The sequence below is a fragment of the Canis aureus genome, chromosome 29, assembly GCF_053574225.1.
Source record: "Canis aureus isolate CA01 chromosome 29, VMU_Caureus_v.1.0, whole genome shotgun sequence".
NCBI classification, from domain to species: Eukaryota; Metazoa; Chordata; class Mammalia; order Carnivora; family Canidae; genus Canis; species Canis aureus.
Window position 1 is genome coordinate 31,578,126 of NC_135639.1, and position 20,976 is coordinate 31,599,101.

A 20,976-nucleotide genomic window follows, 5' to 3' on the forward strand; every position below is an offset into this window, starting at 1 on the left:
TCAGAGATAGAAAACAGGGGAGATATTCCTTTGGCTGGGGCAAGTCTTTTTTTTTTTTTTTTAAGATTATTTCTTTATTCATGAGAGACAGAGAGAGGCAGAGACATAAAAGGAGAAGCAGCTTCCCTACGGGGATCCCAATGTGGTACTCTATCCCAGCACCCCAGGATCATGACCTGAGACAAAGGCAGATGCTCAACCACTGAGCCACCCAGGCGCCCAGTTTAGGAAATTATATTACTGAGTGAAAGCAGTGGGAACACATCCATGTGTGGTCTTGTGTTGGGACGCCCAGAGAAACAGCTCCATGGACACAGAAGAAGCCGACTATGACCTGAGCAGAGTGGATCAGGAGTTACTCCATCCTCCAAAAGCTCCCGAAGGCACCCACAATGCCCTTAGAATCTCTGATCTTCTCGTTAAACCTGTTTCTCTCCTCGAGATAAATCTTAAACTCCTCATTTTTTTCATTTTGTCACACTTTTATTTAGAATATTTTATAGTATTGAGTGAAAAAGAAGACTCTACCATCTTGTTTCCTTCTATTTTTATTGCAGATATACAGTATTTCAGCTACGCTGTGGGCAAAGTGGGCTTTGATGAGCCTCCCTGGAAACAAGCCACCAATTTCAACATCAATTCTATGGAAAAATGCATTGTGAATTCTAAGCAACAGTCATACAAATGGCCTATTAGAGCATAATCCATTACCAGGTGGTGTCTTATCATGTTTCCAAAACTATTTCTGAAAGCAATCTGCATTTCAATAAGGCTTAAAGAATCTCATATTTTCCTAAGGCATCTTTACTATAATATGAAGCATAATTTATTTAACCTAAGAAGAAAAGCTGAAAAAAAGTTGACAATTTTTTCTAGGCATTTCTTTCCCATGGTTCAATGTAATCCAATCCCAGATGTGCAAAAATTTCTTCTTCACTTTCTGCTTTGAGGAATATTTTCTGAAAGTATAAAAAGAAATATGTGCATTCAGATATTTTTAAATATCTCAATGCTGACATAGTGAAAGTTTTACTTGTAAATTGTCTTGGCAGAATGAACTATTACCAAAACATAATTCCCTGCTTCTGAGTATAAAAAGCTGTCTTAACTGACTTCTTTTTTTTATCTTAACTGACTTCTGTAATTTTTACATTTTCCCACCCAAAAATATGGTATTTTATGGATTAAAGTAAAATTACAACAGCCTTACATATTTAGCTACAGGCATTTGGTATTTTTCTTGTGGATCTGTAACCACAGTCGTTCATTAGAACCACCTGAAGGAACTTTTAAAAAAACATTGAAGCCTGAGCTACACCCCAATCCAGTGAAATTAGAATCTCAGGAGAGGTTCTACCACCAATCTATTTAAAGGCTCTGGATAAAATAAAAAAAAAAAAAAAAAAAAAAAAAAAAAAGGCTCTGGATAACTCTCATGTGCAGCCAGAATTATGCACTGCTGCTCCAGGTAATGAGGAGAAGCAATTATATGTTGGGTTCAGGCCTTCCTCTGTCCCCACCCCAACCTCCCCCAGGCTCCCACCCTATGATGTCTTTTAGACCAACCATCACTTTTTTCATCCCTTCTTGCCTTACATGCCCACAGCGTTGGGCATGTAAGATGTAGTCAGTTGTTAAACTATTTAGTATGTGTTAGTTTGTAAGTATTCCTAAATTGTGTTATGTGAATCTGCCTCCACTCACATGCTTGAGGCTTTCCTGCCAACATCTACAGCCCTCTCATCTGAGAGCACCTTGATTCTCTCTTTGGGAAACCACCTTTCCCTACTCTCAGTCCATGAGGATCAGGTGGGCCTAATTCCATCTTCAAAGAGGGCTACCACATGATCCAAGCCAGACCAAATAGCCACAGTAAAGGGTTCAGGGATGGGCACATGGCCCAGGCCTGGCCAATGAACGTCACCTAGGACTCTTGTCAGAACTATTAAGAAAGAGGTTCTTCTATGTCAAGCTTGAAGGATGAGAATCATAGGAAAACCATGCCTGAGAATGAAACCAACACTGAGGGAAATCTGCATTAGCAGCTGGATACAGCCACACCTGAAGTTGGTATTACCCCTAGATGCTGCAGTATATAAGCCAAGGACCCCTTTTTTGCCGTGCCATCTTGGTTTGGGTTTCTGACTTGTAACTGAGATAGCTCTAATTGAATACAGCTCAGTTAGACTGTAAGTTCCTAGAGCATAAAGATCATTACTTCTAGTTATTTTGTGTCTTATTCCCCTCAGAGCTTATAGTTTAGTGTCCTTGACCACTGTAAGAACAGTAGACCTTGACCACTTGGAAGAGTAAACTTGTAGATTTAACAGATGAATATTTAACTCTTCATAATTTATACAGTAATTTATCATTTTGCTGAGCCATGAATTTGGATCATGGCCAGTGTAAGGCTAGCATACCGAGTTATATAGCTGGAGAGTGAGCCTAGTTGATTGCCCATCTACATTTCAGGACATCTTTTGCTCTGTCTCTTGCACTACACTCTCATTAATGACTTACATGGTCACTTAAAACGTTACTGCCCATTACATTTAAGGGGTACTTGAGTGGTATTTATGATTTGAGGAAATCCTTGGTTTCCTTTGGAATTATTCACTAAAAATACCAAATATAGACCAAACTCAATTAATGTTCACCGCTGTACTGGTTCTGAGGGCCCAGCAAGCTCATCATCATCGAGCCCAAAGCCCTTAAGGTACATTCTGGGCCAGGTGGGAATCATGCTCCCATCAGGATCTTTCTAGTTGCTCTTAACTGTGATCTGTGGGAGCAGGACACTTAGGGAAAAGAAACTGAACCTGAGCACTAAAATCAGGTCAGGAAAAGTGCTCAAGGAGCCCGCCATTGGGATGAGGATTGAAGTAGCCCATGTTGGGTAGACAACTCTACCTTGGTCTTGTCATATAATGCATGGTTATCCAGGATCATCTTCCGCTCATGAGAGGCATAACGCCGGAGGTCTCTCTCGAACTGCTGGACAAGATATAATTAAAATAAATTACTATCAAGTCTAGAATGTCTTCAGTATTATGTGTTTAGAGATATCTAAATCCCTATAATGAAATATTTATTTATCTCCACTAAACATTCTCAAAGCAGTTTTCTCCCTGAGGGCAAAGGTCCGTGATGACAGAGGTCTGCGCTTGCTCGTGCACACTAGAATGGAGGCTACTTGAAAACAGGAGCCCGACTTGTTAATGACCATACTCCCTTCTCTAACAGTGCCCAGCACCTAGAAGATGTACAGCAAATGTTTGTTGAGTGAATAAATAAATGTTGCAAGGATTGTGTCCAGGATAATACCTGGCCCTAGGTAAATGCTGGATAAATAGTAGGGTTTTTTTTTTAAGATTTTATTTATTTATTCATGAGAATACACAGAGAGAGAGAGGCAGAGACACAGGCAGAGGGAGAAGCAGGCTCCATGCAGGGAGCCCGACGTGAGACTCCATCCTGGGTCTCCAGGATCACACCCCGGTATGAAGGCGGCGCTAAACCGCTGAGCCACCCGGGCAGCCCTAAATAGTAGGTATTATTATTATTATTATTATTATTATTATTATTATTATTATTATTTGCAATATCACTATTATAGAGAGGATTAGGAGTCAGGAGACCCAAATTCCAGCCTGGATTTTGTCCCTATATGGCTGTGCATCTTTTGGCAAGTCACCCAGCTTCTCTGACTCTTGATTGGTTGAACAGGAGGATGAAGGACGTGCATAAGTAAGGTCCCCTCTGGCTCTAACAGTCTCAGATGAGATTCTGTAAAACTGATGGTTTGAGCCGCCTATCCCAGAATATCCTGTTCCGTGGTCAAGGGTGGGCTCTGGGGCTGCAGGGAGTGAAAGCTGATCCTAAGATTGAGGATAGTTGCCACCCAGGTTGATTTTCCTGGGAGAAGGAAGCGTAGATCTCGAAACATTGATCTTTCCCTGAGAGGTAAGGAGGGAAGCATGGGGTAATCGCGCCCTCTAGTGGCGATGAGCCATCTCCTCTTTTAGGAAAGCTGGTTGAGGCTGGGACCCCTTCCCCACCACCACCTGGGGTGCAAGAAGACAGATTTTCCAAACAGAAGTCCTTTATAATGTGGCAGAGGGGGAGCCAGGGTTGTGAACAAATCAGGGTGAAGCAGATTCTGAGTGAAGTAGCTAATGGTCTGTGAAAATATGGAGGTATTACTGGGCACTGTGCTTCCTCTCAGCCCTGGGACACTGTCTTCATGCTCCCCTCTCCAGCATTTAGAGCAAAGGCTGCTCACACTATGTTAAGTTGAGAACAATTCCCAGGCCCTGAAATCTTTGGGTAAAAAGGTGAAACTGAGTTTCTCACCTGCAGAATTTTAGACTAGGGGTACCTCAGTGGCTCAGTGGTTGAGGCATCTGCCTTCGGCCAAGGGGGGGATCCTAGAGTCCCAAGGATTGAGTCCCACATCAGGCTCCCTGCATGGAGCCTGCTTCTCCCTCTGCCTGTGTCTCTGCACCACCCCCCTCTCTCCCTCTCTCTCTCTGTCTCTCATGAATAAAAAAAAAATCTTTAAAAAAAAAGAATTTTAGACTAGAACTAATTCTGGTCACCCACCAACAGGTATCAACCTGTAGACAAAACACACCACATTCAGTGGCTGCATAAGTAGGGCATAAAGATTATAACACAAGTAGCTACCATATACTGAACAGGTGCCACATTTAAACCCATGTAGCCTCTTGTTTAATCCAAATGGCAACATTAGGAGGTTACCCACAAGAGAGATGGCACAACTGGAGCTTATAGAGGCTAAACCACTTAAAGTCGAAGAGTAGAAAGCTTAGTGTCCTATCAGCACCTGCAGAACCAATAGCAGTAATTTCCAAGAACTCTGAGACAAGAGACTAGAATGTGCTGGAAACATGCCTGTCTTCAAACAAAATGAACAAAAGGCAACCATTTCTGCCAGTGATTCCTAACTGGTCTGACCTTGTATAAAATTGGACTTCTTTTTAGAACTCTCCCCTTCCTCAACAGATTCTGCGTTCCCAGAGACTCAGGTCTGTCAGACAAGCTGCATTCTAGCTGCATCCAAAACATGAGCAGGGCTTTTTTCAAATACAGATTTCTGGGCTCCATCCATCCCCAGACTTTCTGATTCAAGAGGTCAGGAGTGGGGATGAGGGGGAGGATTTACATGTCTAACCAGCGCCCAGGTGAACTGCTGCCGGCCTAAGCCCACACTGTTCTAAATTAATCAGTCTCACTTGACCACATGCAGGTGCAATGCCTCCCTCTGCTGCCATTGTCTCTTTCCTGGGCCTCAATAGACCCATCTTTTGAATCCCCCATCTTTGAATCCATATAGCACTTACCCTCGAGCCAGTCCAGCCCAGCAGGGCAAAGGCACGGCGCTCATAGGGGCACATGACCAGGTCCACACGGATGGCCTTCCAGGTCTTCCCCTCCTGCTGGCTGCACTTGCCACCATCCACTCTCTGATGGTGCAATTTTAAAATCAGAAAACATTTTTGAAAATGATCTAAAGCATCCACCTTCCTGCTAGGCAACTTTAATTTTTCAAATGTCGACTCCACGAGGTCACAGTATAAAAGTAATCCCTGAAAACAAACAGAAAGATATCAGGAAGGGTCCCCAGTGGACGGGGTCTGCAATTTTATACTGGCTCTTACTGAATGCTCTCAACAGAAGCCTCACAGGTTTGAGCAGTGTGTGGCCATGCTTTTCCCTTTTGTGAGCCCACCTGGCACTGGGAGAGGAAGCCAGGAGGTGGGTGCATTATCCTCTCTCTGCTGCAGAGAAATTTAGTGGTTAGAGAGGCCAAGCCCACCTCTGGCAAAGCCACCAGAGAATCCCTCTCCTTACTTCTGAATTACAAGTCTGTGCTCAGGAACTTGCCCTACACCTTTGAGTACAAACCAACCATGAACAACAGCCCTGCCGCTTTTTAGGCAGTTGCTTTGAGTGTCCCTCTATATTATACTGATGACCCAGTTTCCTTGGCCCAAAGGGTTGTGGCTGGAGGCTCAGCCCCGCTTTGGGGTAGGACGACTCACTACTTCTAGGTAGCATTTTAAGATTGTCACTCTGTTCGCCTTGGAGAGTGGGATAAAGTTAGTGATGGTTATCCTACCTAATGTTGCCGAGTCAGAGAGATAAGATGTGTCCAGAGATCCTCCAATTTGTCTGCTCTGTGGCAATTTCTCACAGCACAGGGCAGATGTGGGGCAGGGAGAGGCAGTGATAATCAATGCTAAATCTGAGTGTCAACTAAAAAAGGCAAATAACCTCAAAATAATTCCATCGTAGCTATGTTATTATGCATTCCTTAGATCAGATGTTCTCCAATTTTATCATCAGAAGCATTTGGAAAGTTTGTCACGGTACAGTTTGTAGGGCCCTCCCTTCTCCCCCCTCCCCCCAGTGATTCAGTGGAGGGAAAGTGAGAATTTGCATCTCTAACAAGTTCCCAGGTGATGCTGATGCTACTGGTCAAGGCACCACACTTTAAGCATCATTGGTTCCGTTTATTTATTTTCTTTAAAGATTTTATTTATTTATTAGAGAGAGAGAGCATGTGGGTACAAGCAGAGGCAGAGGAACAAGCAGACTCCCCACTGAGCAGGGAGCTGGCCATGGGGCTTGATCCCAGGACACCAGGATCATGACCTAAGCGGAAGGCAGATGCTTAACCAACTGAACCACCCAGGTGCCCCTGGTTTCGTTTATTTTGTTATAAGGAATGCTTTGCATTTCTTCTGCAGCCCTCCAAGAGACATTGTTTTAGTTCCACCAAACTCTGAAGGGACATTTTTCCTGACCTCAGAAAAGGACTCTAGCTCTCCAGTACATTCCTCAGGAAAGGTATTAAGAAAGAACACATTGTTTGAAGGGGGCTAGGAGGGAAGCACTGGTGTCAGGAAGACCCTTTGGGGGCAGTGGCAAATGTTGCCATAAAACAATCTAATAACCAGCTCAAGAAAACACAATTCTGCTTGTTAATGAAACTTTATGAAAATGAATACAGTATAGCAGCCTTTCTTGTAAATTTGAATTATGTACATTTGAAAAGTGAGCTATTAAAATATTACCCAGTCTTTCTTTGAAGTCCTATTTGGAATAACACCCACCTCCCCCCCAAAATCCACAACACTGGCTTCCTAATAATTATGAGCTGTGTTTGCACGACAGTCACTTTGGCTGGTTGTAGACAAGGGGCCATCCTGGGTAAGGGTTTGCTCTGAATTTTGCAAGGTGTTTGAGAATACGTGCCTTGAAAATGCTCCTGTCTGCATGTTCAGGCACTTGTTCTGCAGTAGGGCACAAGTATCAAACACACACACACACACACACACACACAGCCCCTGATGTGGCTTCCTGCTCTCTGGCTTGGGCTGTCTTGGGGCATCTCTGTGTTCTACCCTTTTGTGTTGCTCGCCATTTATTCTTTGGTAACTTCTTTCCTTCTTTGAAAATCCCTTTGAAGTTTCTGGCTCTGGCTACCCAGCCATAGCCACAGGGTGACTACATTTCCTATCAGCATGTTTTTTTCTTCCTACTGGAAACTAAGGGTCTCCTGACAAGGAGGGATGCCTTCCATGTTCCTCCCTCCCTCCCCAGGGGACCAAGCAGCCCACTGGCAGGCTAATGACACAGCCCTCCCCCTATTTGATAGCCAGGATCCATTATTCTTCGGTTTCTGTTTCTTCAAAGTCAAGTCTGTTTCTCAGCAGGAGTGAATATGTTCTTTACTCTAAAGAGTGTAAACACTTTCACTCTCTCAGCCTTCCAGGAACTAGGGATGTAGCCCAGTAGAACAGTGAGTGGTCCCGACCAGGGTCCTACCCACAGGGGTGAACCCCACCATGCTCAGTTAGCCCTCCCCTCTTTGGGCTAGGAGAATGCAGGCTGGAGGAGCCTTAGGCCTGGGGACCTCTACCGCACAACAGTGCTCCAAGCTCTTTTTCCTCCCTTTTTTCCCACTGACCAAGGGGTCTTTTATAAGGCTCACATTTACTAAAAAAAAAAAAAAAAAAATTAGAGATTTTATTTATTTATTTGAGGAGAGAGAGGAAGAGCACACAAGCAAGGGGAGAAGCAGGCTCCCCAGGGAGCAGGGAGCCGCCACAAGGCTCCATCCCAGGACCCCGGGATCACGACCCCAGCCATAGGCAGATGCTTAACCTACTGAGCCACCCAGGCACCCTAAGGCTCACATTTAGATTCAGCTGATGGGCGGCTCAAACCGATGCCTACTGGCTGCTCATGACGCTCACATACCCCGTGCATGCTGAGTATGTGCATGCACATACCTGCGTGGGATATTATCGTGCAATTTGGAAAATGGAAGTCTTGGTAAGAACGTCAGGGCTGAGAAGTGAAGTAGAAGATTTTAAAACCAAGGTGGTAGGGGCAGGCCCAGGGCCACAGGGGTGCAGGCAGAGCTGGGACACCTGACTGCCCCTCAGTATCCCCTCCTCAAGGTCCTGTTTGTCCCCAAGTGAGGAGGAGCAGCTGCTCCTGGGGCCCTCAGCTGGCAGTGGGCCTGGCTCTCCGGCAGAACTCAGGGATAATTGTGCATGAGTGAATCATGCTTACAGCCAGTGTTTGTTAGGCATTATCAGGCCCTGTGTCAAGGGCTTTATCTAATAATTATCAGTTAATCCCCCTGCGCATTAATGAAGTGAGAGAGCCTTGCCATCTCTGTTTCATAGATGAGGAAAGATTAAGCAAAGCATACTAGGTGATAAGGCCAGTAAACGGCAGGGTTGTGCTTCAAATGTCCCAAATGCCCACACCCTGAATGTCCCAAATGCCCACACCTCCACCTGTGCCTGCCCATCTCTTTCCTTGGAGGTCAGAGGTATGACTTCCTCAAACTGAGAGAAGACGAAAGGAGAAAGGCTCCTTATCATCAGGTCTTAGTCCAGAACAGTCTCACGGCATGAGAAGTGTAGTGCCTAAAAACCCAGACTAAATAGGCCCTCCTTCACAGGGACCCCAGGTCTTGCAGTCCCACAGGCCTTGATCAGGAAGTCCATGAATTGTGCTGTCTCTCCATGAGAAATTGCCAACTTCCCTGCTTGAGCAGAGCAGAGGGGCCCATGCAGGTGGGGCTGACTCTTCCTCATCCTTCCTTTCCCTGGTTTGGCCTAGAAAGTTCACTCTCAGGTTCCCTGGCCACCCTGTGTCCTCTCTCCTGAGATGGACGAGGGGACTTGGGATGGCCTCACAGATGAATTTGGATCTAGTTCTAATGTTGGGTCCTCCCTTCTGGTGCTCCTGGCTTTTATTTCACTTCATCTGAGGTTTCTCTCTCTCTGCCATATAGATCACTCAGGAAGGATGAAGTTGTGCCAGAAAAACACCAGCCTCAGTTTCCTCAGCCCACCAGGCTTTAGGCCTCTGGGGTCGAGCCCACTAGTCTCTTTGGGAAATGGAGCTCTCACTGGAGTGGGGCACGAGTCAGGGCCCTGTAGGTGGCTCTGGCTGCTGCTCATCCTTCACTTCCTCTGCCTGGCAATAGGTAGCCTAGGGTAAGTCTGATCTCCTCAGTGGGTGGAGGCTTCTGAGCCCAGCCTGTCCTGGCTAGTTCCCTTCTTCCCGTCTCAGCATAAAGTCAAGGTGGTTGTTGACCAGCAGAGTTCAAGGCACCAGCAACGACTCCTGGCTAATTCTATCTCAGTCCCAGTGGTCCTGCTCCACCCCTAAGCCTGCGGCTGCCCCTCTCACACCTCCCAGGTCTTTATGGCGCATGGTCTCCATTTGTTTAGGGGATGTAGTGCTCCTGCACATCTGACACTGAGACATACCGCCCTCAGCGGTATGTCTTTGGAAACAGAACAAGTGTGTATAAACAAGATAGATATTCACATCATGGACTCTAGGACTCCAAGCAGATAAGTCTCATTGTGTGTCATGTGGCATCGTATAAGCTGTTGCAAATCATTGAGAATCAATCAGATGGTCATCACACAATTATGAGGTAAATAGTATGCAAAATTCAACTGTATTAATGTAATGCTTGAGTGTCCAAACATCTACTTTTGATCCTTCTTACCTTCCTTTCCCATAAGTTTATCACTTTAGGTAAAAGTTGTTCCTCATCTTCGTCTGTTGACCCAGGGCTGGTAATTAAAAAATCTACATCATGCCCCATCTTCTTACCCCTGACCAAAAAAAAAAAGTATAAAATGGAAATGAATTATATTTTTAGCTCTCAATTTTTCAAAGTCACCTTTATTTCTGTGCCCCATGTTCAAGGTTTGCAGCATAAAATGTTCATGATTTTATATTTTTTAGATGTCCTTGGTTGTATAACTCTACTCTTGCAAAATAAATTTATGAAATAAAAAAATCACACATAGTACATATATGATTATATTACTATGGGTAAAAAGAATAACAAAGGAAGTGATTTCTTTTGCACATGCACATGTGCACACTCACCCCCACTTGTCCATACAGAGACAAGCATAGCGACAAGCAAACCAAGCACTATATGCACATGATATGAGCGAGGGCTCTCAGAATTATGGCATTGACTGAGGTATTTTCTTAGATTTGATTTTCTTCTCCTACTTGTTGCCTCACTTCAAACTTGGCTTGCCAGGATGGCCAATGAACGGCTAACAGGTAAGAGGGCCACAGGGAGAGCTGGAGGAGTGGAGGGAGAAATCTCTTTCTGAATAGGAGGCTTCAATACCCAGCAACTGCACACATCTCTGTGAAGAGTTTGTTCATTCTCTTCATTGACTTAGCCAATATTTCTTGAGTACCTGTTTTGTGCCCGGCACCAGATTCTCACAGAGCACTAACATGTTTGTGCATACAAACAAATTGGTTGGCAGGTACCTCTGAAGAGGGCTGCCTGACTAAGCATGGAGGAGGAGGTGGTGTCTGAATTGGGTCTTAAAAGATGAGGAGAAGTCAGTCAGGTGGCAATTTGAGGAAAGCCAATCCAAGCAGAAGCGTCTGACTGAGCAAGTCACAGAGGTGTGAAACAGCTCCATGTGTGCAAAGGCAAGCCATTTGGGGTTGCTGGGGTGGAAAGGTGAGGAACAGGAGACAAGGCCACAGAGACAGGCTGGTATCAGATCACCAAAGGCCTTTGCATCATGCCCAGAAGCCTGAACTTCTGAATAGGGGGAGCCACTGAAGGTGTTAGAGCAGGAGAGGCAAAAGCAGCTCTCATTATCTACCTCCGGAATCCTCCTGTCATGGTGACGAAGGCATCTGGCAGAAATGCCCCGACGGCCTCTTTAACCAGCACTCCAACTGCTTCTGCTTCTGCCCTGGTCACACAACTGACGAGGTCTTCATAATAGAGGAAACCTAGGGGCCATTGAACAGGTCAACGGAGAGAGTGACACGTGAAATGACTAGCCCTCTGTGGGAAGGGATTCTGCGCCCAGATAGAGCAAACATGACACAGGTATCACCAAACGGTTTTCCCAGAGGCAAGTGTATTCTCTATTCTCTTGGCTGTAAATTTTTCATGGTAATGATAACTCTTTACTTTCTGACTTGTAAGAAAGTGTCTTACCATTTCCTGCCTAAGAAAGAGACTATTTCCTATCCCTCCAGAAAGCAAGCTCTTCGAATATGAGTTCTTATTGAAGAATCAGGCTTCTTGGATGAATACCTACCATTTACTTTGACATGGATGGACCTGGAGGGTATTATGCTGAGTGAAATAAGTCAATCAGAGAAAGACAATTATTATGTGATTTCACTCATATGTAGAATATAAGAAGTAGTGAAAGGGACTATAACGAAAAAGAGGGAAACTGAATGGGGAAAAATTAGAGAGGAAGACAAACCATGAGAGACTCTGGGAAACAAAGGGTTGCAGAGGGGGAGGTGGGTGGGGGGAATGGGGTTACTGGGTGATGGGCACTGAGGAGGGTACATGATGAGATGAGCACTGGGTGTTATACTATATGTTGGCAAATTGAATTTAAATAAAATATTTTTTAAAATTAAATAATATGAAACTTACAATTAAATTTTATATTAAAACCAATGGTAATAAACACTCAAAGAATAACCCACCTTCTTGATCAATAAACTGTGCCCTGTAATATTTTAAAGATAATGCATAGAGATTTAGGATGGGAAGATTCAGAGTTGGAAAGTGGTGGATGAAAGTTCAGATACAGTTGTTATAATGACTTGGTTATTCCCAAAGACTCATGGAGGAAGCTTCCTCCAAAAATTAAAAAGAGAAGTACTATGTGATCCAGAAATCCTGCTTCTGGGAATGTATCTGAAGGAAATGAAAACACTATGTCAAAGAGATACACGCACCGTCATGTTCACAATAGCCAAGACATGGGAACAACCTAAATGTCCAAAAGCAGATGGATTAAGAAGTTGTGGTGTGTGTGTATGTGTGTGTGTGTGTGTATGAATATTATTCATCCACTAAAATGAGGAAAGCCTGCCACTTGCAGCTACATGGATGGGCCTTGGGGGCATAATGTTAGGTGAAATAAATCAAGAGAAAGACAAATAGCGTATGACCTCACTTATGTGTGAAATCTAAAAACAAAAACTCATAGAAGAAAAATCAGAGGAGTAAAAAAAGTGTGTGGTTATCAGAGGTGAGGGAGGGTGGAGGGGGAATTAGAGGAAGGTGATCAAAAGAAGTACCAACTCCCAGTTAGAAGATAAGTAAGTCCCAGGGATGTAATGTACCTTGGGATGGCTATAGTCAACACTGCTGAATGTGGTCTGCTCTTTCGCATCACAATTATATTGTATTTCTATTGCAAGTTAAAAGTAAATATTTAAAACACTTATAATTTTTTGACCCTTTATTTGCATTTCTTCATTAAAAAATGTTCACCAGAGCCCTCCATAAATGGAAGCACTCAAGCCATCACCTTCAATCTGTGGGAGGTCCTGCAAGGCTTCAGCTGCCTCAACATAGTCTTCTCTTCTTAGGCTGGCGGGTCCTGAACGGGTAGATCAACCCTCTGTCTAGATTTGCATACTTTCCCTTCTATTTCCTGGTGTATTGCTGTTTCTAAAGAAGATCTGCATTTGTGCCAGCAGTGACTCTGGTTTGTTCAAATATTTTTTACTCCTCAATCTTCATGCCCATTTTCTGCCCAGCACTCCTTAGCCTCTCACCCCAAGAGAGATAGCCAGGACCAAACATCTAGAGCCAGTTCAGTAAGGACCAGATCAGCAGCAAAACCCAGTGTGACATCTGGATGCAGAAGTGACAGCAGCCACCATGCAGAGCGTCTTTCCCCTATGCCAGGCACAGTGCTAAGGACTTTGCTTGCATTAACTGATTTATTTCTCATGAACTAGCAATGTTGCCCCTCCCCCTCCCTCGTCCTTTATAGATGAGGTAGCTTAGGCTCAAAGACTTAAACAAGCTTGCTCAAGATCATGCAACCACAGTGTATTGGAGTCAGGATTTGAACCAGGTCTGTCTGATTCCAAATGCTTGTGCTTTTAACCATAGTATATAAAAAAAGAGAACAAGTGACCCAGCTTGCCCAGACCGGATTTGAAGTTCAGCGGGCTCAGAGCTGTACCACAACCTGGCCAGCCCCTGGCAACAGCAAGAGATCTGTAGGAGAGACAACTTACCTGCTTTCTGCATTGGTGTGAATTTCAGGCTTTTGTCCGACTTTATTTTGCTCAAAGTTCTGAAACCCATCCGGAACCATTTCTCAGATGTTTTCAGTCCCACTCCAAACACAGAGGTAAAGAGCTGAAACAGAGGGAAAGGCATGCCTTTAGTCTCTAAAATGATCATTATGACAATGAAGTCACACTTTTTAAGGTCAAGGGATTAGGAAAAAGTGTAAGGAAATTTCTGACCCAGTTCCTCCTGAATGTGACAAGTGGGCTGGGGAGTGATGGTAAACTTTTGACAGAGCTTTTTGTTTCAGGAGGGGCCTCTCCTGACATGTGGTATTACAAAATGGAAAGAAAGTGAAGAGGTGGGCTCTGGCATCTGCAGAGGCTTCTGTGGATTCTGATGGTTGGCGGCCTGTGCTGTCCATGTGTGACAACAGCTTTCCCTGTTGGGCACTCCTCCTACCCAGAGTCCCTTACATGCGCTCATGCTCTGCATATTTTAAGAGGGATGCTCCTGTAGGTTGTGTGAATTCTCTACCATCACTCAGCTGATACATGGCAGAGCCCAAACTCAAATCGAGGCTGTCCGTACTCCAAACTTAGGCTCCTGCCCACAGCCCCTTTTTAGGCCTGTGTATCACTCCGGAACCGAAGGGATGGGCAGGAATCCCTGCCAGCTGCAACTCCAAGGTGGGGGAACATTGGGAGGTAACAAGCCCTGCTTCAAAGTAGAGCAGGATGCAGAGGAGAGCTTCCAACACAGGTTTGCTCTTTAAGAACAGCCTTGTTTTTTCCCGTGGTCCTAGTGTCCCCATGATATTTGCACCCATGTGTGACAGATCCTAGAAAATAAGGCAATTTGTACCTCATCATAGCATAGTAATGAACTCATGCACCCTTTTTTATTTTGGCATCTGCTTCCTTGACCACTATTTTGGACTGACTGTGCCTGCCTCCATTCATATGTTGAGGCCCTAAACCCCATGGCAATGGTATTTGGAGATGAGGTCTTTGGGAGGTAATTAGTTTTAGATGAGGTCTTGATGGTAGGGCCCTCATGATGGGATTAGTGCCTTAACAAGAAGAGGCCCCACAGGACTTCTTCCTCTCTCTGTGTGTGCCATGTGAGGGCACATTGAGAAGGTGGCCATTTGCAAGCCAGGAAGAGAGCCCCAACCAGAACCTGACCATACTGGCACCCTGGTCTCAGGCTTCCAGGCTCCAGAACTATAAGAAAATAAATATTTGTTGTTTAATCCATCCAGTTTGTGGCATTTTGTTACGGCAGCCTGAGCTGATATGACCACTTAGAATAAGTACTAGGAGTAACTGAAAAACCATTTTCAATAAATAACATGTAAAATTACTTACTTTGAAGGACTGATACCGTTCATCATTTAACACAGCTTTAACTTCAGAACTTTCTCCATCTTCAATAATTTCCTGCATGGAGAGTTAAAAAATATTTTATGCTAGTGACATTAAACAATCACAGTCTAGAGCTATCAAATTCCCAGACCAAGTAGCTTGATTGTTCAGGAAATGTACACCTGTTGCCTGCAGACTGTTTCCCTAGCCAATCTGGACAAAACATTTCCTATAATCTTAGAAATCCCAGCTTATTCTGAGTACCCCTTTATAGTCCTCAGGGACAAAGGCACAGAATGACCAGGGTCTAACTCCACAGAACATCAAACCAAAATATTCACTGACAATAGTATGTCTGAATATTTGTGATAGTTTTCTTTTCGATGGATACGAGTCAGCTGAGACAAAGGGACTTCTCATCTGAGCAGGTTAATTTTGGGACCACTGAAAAAACCAATTCAAGTTCAAGCTCTTACGACGTCTAGCTCTAAATAGAGTTGAGATTATTTTCCTTGACTACTTTACTTTGCACTTAACTATACTTGAAACTTACTCTTGGATGAACAGTTCACTTTGCTGGGGAATCCTTAAACATTATTACATAAATAAATACCCATTCCTGACTTTTTCCTTGGAACACACAGGTAGAGATGCAGAATCAGTTTCACTGCCTGGTCACTCCCACCACCACTCTGGAGGGCAACGTTCCCTAAGAGGAACTGAGGTCCTTCACATAGTCTGTGTTTGAAGTCAGACCACCCCATTGCTGTTGAACTTTTAGGTCACTTGAGCCTTTACTGTGATTAATAATATGGGAGAGTTCTGTTTCCACTAGATTGCCCCACATAGCCCCAGCTGTGATAATGGATTGATGGATTCTGTGATAATGGGTATGGATTCTATCTATCTATCTATCTATCTATCTATCTATCTATCTATCTATCATCTATCTATCTATCCCACATCTACATAGTTGACAGGAAAATCAACTGCATTTACTTCCCCCTCCTCTCTACCTATTAGGAAGTAGGACAAATCAACATTTCACCCTTACCTCTATGATACACTTCACTTGGTCCCCCAGACAGGGAATTCCTTCTGTGTCCTTCATACTGATGATTGTGAATGGCAGAGATTTAAGTACAGAAGCTGCTCTCATAAATGTCAGAGAGAAGACTTCATTTTCTCTAAATTCATAGTTTTCAGCCAGTACCTCAAAGGCGTCCTGAAGAGTGAAACCAGTTAAGCAAAACATGGTCTGTTCCCAGCCCCTTAGCTAGCAGTCACCTGCAAACACCTCTTGCTCTTGAGTGTTGAAATACCTCCTGAAGGTGGGATTGGGGTCTCCCGTATCTTTGCTTGTTATGAGAGAAGTTGAATTGAAAAGACAGGTCACAGAGCACTTTGTAAGGAAACTTTGAGTTCGCTGCCGTTAGGTATTCGGGAACGATTTCATCAAAGTCTGATCTCATGCTCACTGCATCGTTCTAGTCATTACTCAGCAAGATTTACCCTACCAGACCCTCTTTCCTTGCAGACTTACCCTACCAGGCTGTGGCCAGGATTCTGCCTTGATCACTGGGCACTTTCATTTCTAGCTTGTATGTAAAACAGGCTTGCTGAATGAAACGAGTGTGATCATAATGGCACAGACCCAAGGCAGGCACTTTAAGGTAGGGTGCATTTGCATTTCGGTAGGCTCCCTGCAGGGAGCCTGCTTCTCCTCCCGACTCTCTCATTCTTTCTCTCTCAATCTCTCTCTGTTTCTCATGAATAAATAAATAAAATCTTTTTTTAAAAAAGAAAGGAACTATCTTGCCTAAGCTGGTTAAGATCAGAAAGGTGAGAATCCAGAATCTACTGTTTCTCAATCACTTGGTTACCCAGCAAAGGCTGTTTATGCATTATTGTTTCTTTATGATTAGCTCTTATTATGTTTTGGACTAATTACAGTATTTGGTTTACCCAAATACTTGCCTTTGACAACTGTTGTGCCCCAAAGTGTGAACTCTCAATAAATAGTAATTTACCATTTCTAAAGAATATACATATATTTCCAAATGTATTTGTCCATTTTTATGACAGAAGTAGATCTTGACAGAAAGAAGAACCAAAGATCAGGCAAGGAGGGTGAGTGAGTGTGAGGAAAACATTCCTAGATTATTCAGGAAATTTCATAATTGAATTTGTAGACTCATGGAAAGAAGCTGCAAGCCCTTCATTTGCTCTGGGTAGTATTGTAAAACCCCTTACCGTGAAGACGTGGTTATAGTTGTTTAAAGTGGTTCTCCTCTGACATGCATATTGAGAGATCTTTTTTACAGCAACTGGCAGAGTCTTCTGGAGTTCTGGGTTGGGGCTAGCTGTATAGTCTCTTCTCATCTAAACAAATGCATAAGCATCCATTTTTAATAACAATTGATAGTAATAATAATAGATATGACAAGGAAAAAATGGCAGCAGTTTGATGGCAATTGTCTCTGGAGAGAGGATAAAATTATAGGGGAGTCAAAGTTTATGTTGTATGTGTCTCTAATATTAGGATTTGCTACAGTTAACATAATATTTTTGCAACAAGAAAAATAAACATGAAATAGAATGATCAATTAAGTACCATTTTCCTTTCCCATGAACTTATGTGATCATGGTCTGAATCTTCCTGATGGTTCTAGCATTAATGGTGAAGGACTTGGAATTAAGAGTTTAAATTTCTTTATTTTTTCTTTATGAATGATCACGGTAAGAAAAAAAATAGGAACCTTCCACTTTTTGGGCTACCAGAACATCAAGGCTTCCATATTTTGAAATATTTGTCTATAGTCTTGTTCATAAAACTAGCTACCATTTATTAGGTGCTATAGACCAGGCTCTGTGGTGAGCGCTTTACACATGTTACTCTAATTCTCATAACCATCTTGTCAGGTAGGTCCTATTGCTATCTTATATTGTAGAGGAGGAAATGGAAGTTCAGAAAAGCTAAGTGACTTGCCTGAAGTCACACAGGGAGTAAGCAGAAAACCTGGGGTCCCAATTCAGGTCTGTTAATTCTACAGCCCATGTTTCTAATCATCAAGTAAAGGGCAAAGAAAATCACAATCAAAAAAAGAAGAAAAAAAAATCACAATCATAACACTTACAAGCTGGTGTTTCCCTGTCATCTCCACTGGTTTTCCTGCTCCCATGGATTCTATCAGCCAGGAGATATCAAGGAGTTCTAGCTGCGAGCTGGCTTTTATATTTTGTACCTGCAGCCACTCCAGGACATCTGAACCAGAGTTGTTTTCTGCCACAATGTGCGTGATGGAATCACTGCAGAATTCAAGACAACGTTACCAGCTGAAGGGAATTTCAAATGAGAAGTGCTCCTCTTTCCTTGAGATGTTCAGAACATCCTGTCTCATGAAGAAAAATGCATACCAGACCTGACCATAGGCACAGAGAACTTAGGCCTCCATGGAAGTGAATTCTATATTAATTAATATAGCCACAGTGGTCTATGTTACATGTAAAACACAAGAAAAATTAAAAAAAAAAACATTAACAAGATTGTGGTGTCATTGGAAATCCAAAGTACAGAGAAGAAAAAGATGAAATTGTACTTAAAGTAGCACTGAGCACTCTACATGTGGCTTTGGTGTATCATTTCATTTTATTTGTAGAGAGCTTTAGTCCAGTGCCTTTCACAAACTGTCTGGTTCTGACCCACAGTTAGAAATACATTTTATATCATGACCTAAAATAGAAAGAGATACATATAGATATGCATCTAACGTTCCATTACATTGATTTCACAACCCATTAATAGATGGTGACCAGCTTTGGGGAAATATTGCTTTACATGTTTTTCAAAGCACAGTCTAGTGATAGAGGATAGGTGGAGAGTCTAATAACCACTGAGCCCATACCTGTTTCAGCACTATCCAGGTACCTTCCATCCATCATCTCATTTAATACTCCCAAAGCTCCTCAAGTAAGTGTTATTTTATTCACACTTCAAAAATAGGGAAACCGAACAACAGAGTTTAAGTGACACTCTGAAGTTCACACAGCTAGTAAATGTTTATCCTTTTGGATCCTCTCTTTCTGGGTCAAGTATGTTATTTCTGTTTTTTAATAAGTCTTCACAGTCAGCATCATATCATTGGAACCAACATATTTTTTTAAGATTTTAATTTATTTATTCATGAGAGACACAAAGATAGGCAGAGACACAGGCATAGGGAGAAGCAGGCTCCACACAGGGAGCCCGACGTGGGATTCAATCCCAGGACTCCAGGATCACGCCCTGGGCTGAAGGCAGGCGCCAAACCGCTGAGGCACCCGGGCTGCCTGGAACCAATATTTTTAAGGCTTTTTTCAGTTCAAATAATCTATGAATCTGGGAGGTAGTAAGATGCATCTTTAGGCATCCAAGAGAAAAATAGAATTCTTGCCTCTTTTCTACATCTTTTCCATGACTTCTTTCTTTTCCCTATTTTAATTGATTCTTGGATTAGTTGGGTATTTTATGGTTCACTGTTATATTCATAGCCCTAGGTTCTTTCTGGTGGTGGTAGAGGTTGTTGTGGTGGCAGTGGTGGTGGGGTGATAGTAGTGCTAGGAAGTTAGGTAGGAAGGTACCAAAGAAGGAAAGGGAAGTTTCTGGATATTAGTATCTTATGTGAAGTAGATGGTTAATGATATGTTATGATAAGACATGAGGCATTGACAAGATCTGAAAGTGGTATGCAGAGAAGAAAGAGAGCTGGTGTGAGCTGGAAGAGGCAGGATGACTTTGTGGAAGGAGGGATTTTTGCCCAGTCTTGATGGATGGGGAAGAATAAGGACCTGGAAAGCAGAACTTTGGGCCCTCCTGGAAGAAAAGGTTCAGGAGCCAGAAGGAAAGTAGGAGAATGGTCTGGACCAGAGTGAAGAGTTTATTTGGGGAAGTAATTATAGATGTAGCTGAGTCGTTTGGGGCAACCATGTTATAGAAGGTCTTAGAAGCCTGGTTGAGGAGGTTGGATCTTATTTTCTGGGGGTGTGGAGCCAGTGAAGGCTTTTGTGAGCAGAATATGCATAGCATCACCGTGTTGTTTAAAAAAACTAATCTGGTCCACACAATGATTTGGAGGGAGGGAAGAGTGATGGATAGGGAGGGTTGGGAGCTACTTAGTAGAATGAAACTGTGACTACATGTGAGATAATTCTAACCCGGTCTGGCTCCTGTAGCACCAGGAAGGAAGGCAAAGGAGAGCCTCTGGCATTAGTTCACCTATATAAGCAGAAGCAGAGAACAAATATTAATTTCCCATATCTATCACAGTAAAGTAAGAGAAGTTTTGGTAGAAATAGGGATTTATCTCTTTGGGGTGGGGAATGAAATTTCAGGTATGCTGCATTTGAATGGTGGCCGGTTGATGTGAAAATGTCCAGTTGATGGTTAGGATCTGAGGCTGGCGCTGGAAGAGAGTGGGTCTGGAGACCAGAGCTGAGGCTTCTGGGTGTCAAGATGTGCAGTGGGCCAAGCAAAAGTACCGTGTGGTGAAACCACATCTGACAGGAGTCGCAGGAAGACAACTAACTGTGTCTCCAGTCTAGGTCCACATCATTCCAAAAGTTATTTATAATAAGCTTCTGGAAAGCTTCTTTATGTGAAGACTTTAAGAAGACAACAAAAGGATTAATAGAGCTACATAGGAAGTGTTATTCCGTCTAGATTTCTGCCCTTTGGAGGAAAGCTTTATTATATTATTATTAATTATAATATAACATTATTTGTTATTATAATTATCATTAAGGTTCTGCCTAAACTTCAGGGGAGAAGGGTGTGCTTAGGAGGAGCTCTGGGGCTCAACTTCCAAAGTCAAGCCCCTCACCATCCGCTCTCCTGCCATCCTCACCCCCACTATGGCTTCTCCTGGGACAGAATGGCAATGTCTGAGCTCATACTATTGGATGAGAACTACAGGCATTTTTCACAGAGTTCATATAAGCACATTTGCAAGTAAACAGGCT

General features: G+C 43.3%; 1 protein-coding gene across 3 annotated transcripts in view; it reads right to left on the bottom strand.

The window, feature by feature from the left end:
• Nucleotides 1-532: 532 nt before the first annotated feature.
• The window catches only part of DNTT (DNA nucleotidylexotransferase), a 29,079-nt gene continuing 8,635 nt past the window's right edge, over nt 533-20,976 (bottom strand). For 2 of the 3 annotated variants that reach the window (XM_077878171.1, XM_077878173.1), the window contains exons 2-11: nt 18,117-18,288; nt 17,233-17,361; nt 16,034-16,204; nt 14,983-15,054; nt 13,618-13,741; nt 11,211-11,343; nt 10,070-10,178; nt 5,364-5,609; nt 2,911-2,994; nt 533-959 (exon numbers count right to left, since the gene is read on the bottom strand). In XM_077878171.1, the coding sequence (XP_077734297.1) occupies nt 873-959; nt 2,911-2,994; nt 5,364-5,609; nt 10,070-10,178; nt 11,211-11,343; nt 13,618-13,741; nt 14,983-15,054; nt 16,034-16,204; nt 17,233-17,361; nt 18,117-18,288 (1,327 nt within the window). In that variant the 3' untranslated portion in view covers nt 533-872. The remainder of the gene's footprint in view (nt 960-2,910; nt 2,995-5,363; nt 5,610-10,069; nt 10,179-11,210; nt 11,344-13,617; nt 13,742-14,982; nt 15,055-16,033; nt 16,205-17,232; nt 17,362-18,116; nt 18,289-20,976) is intronic. The other variant, XM_077878172.1, reaches the window with a different exon arrangement.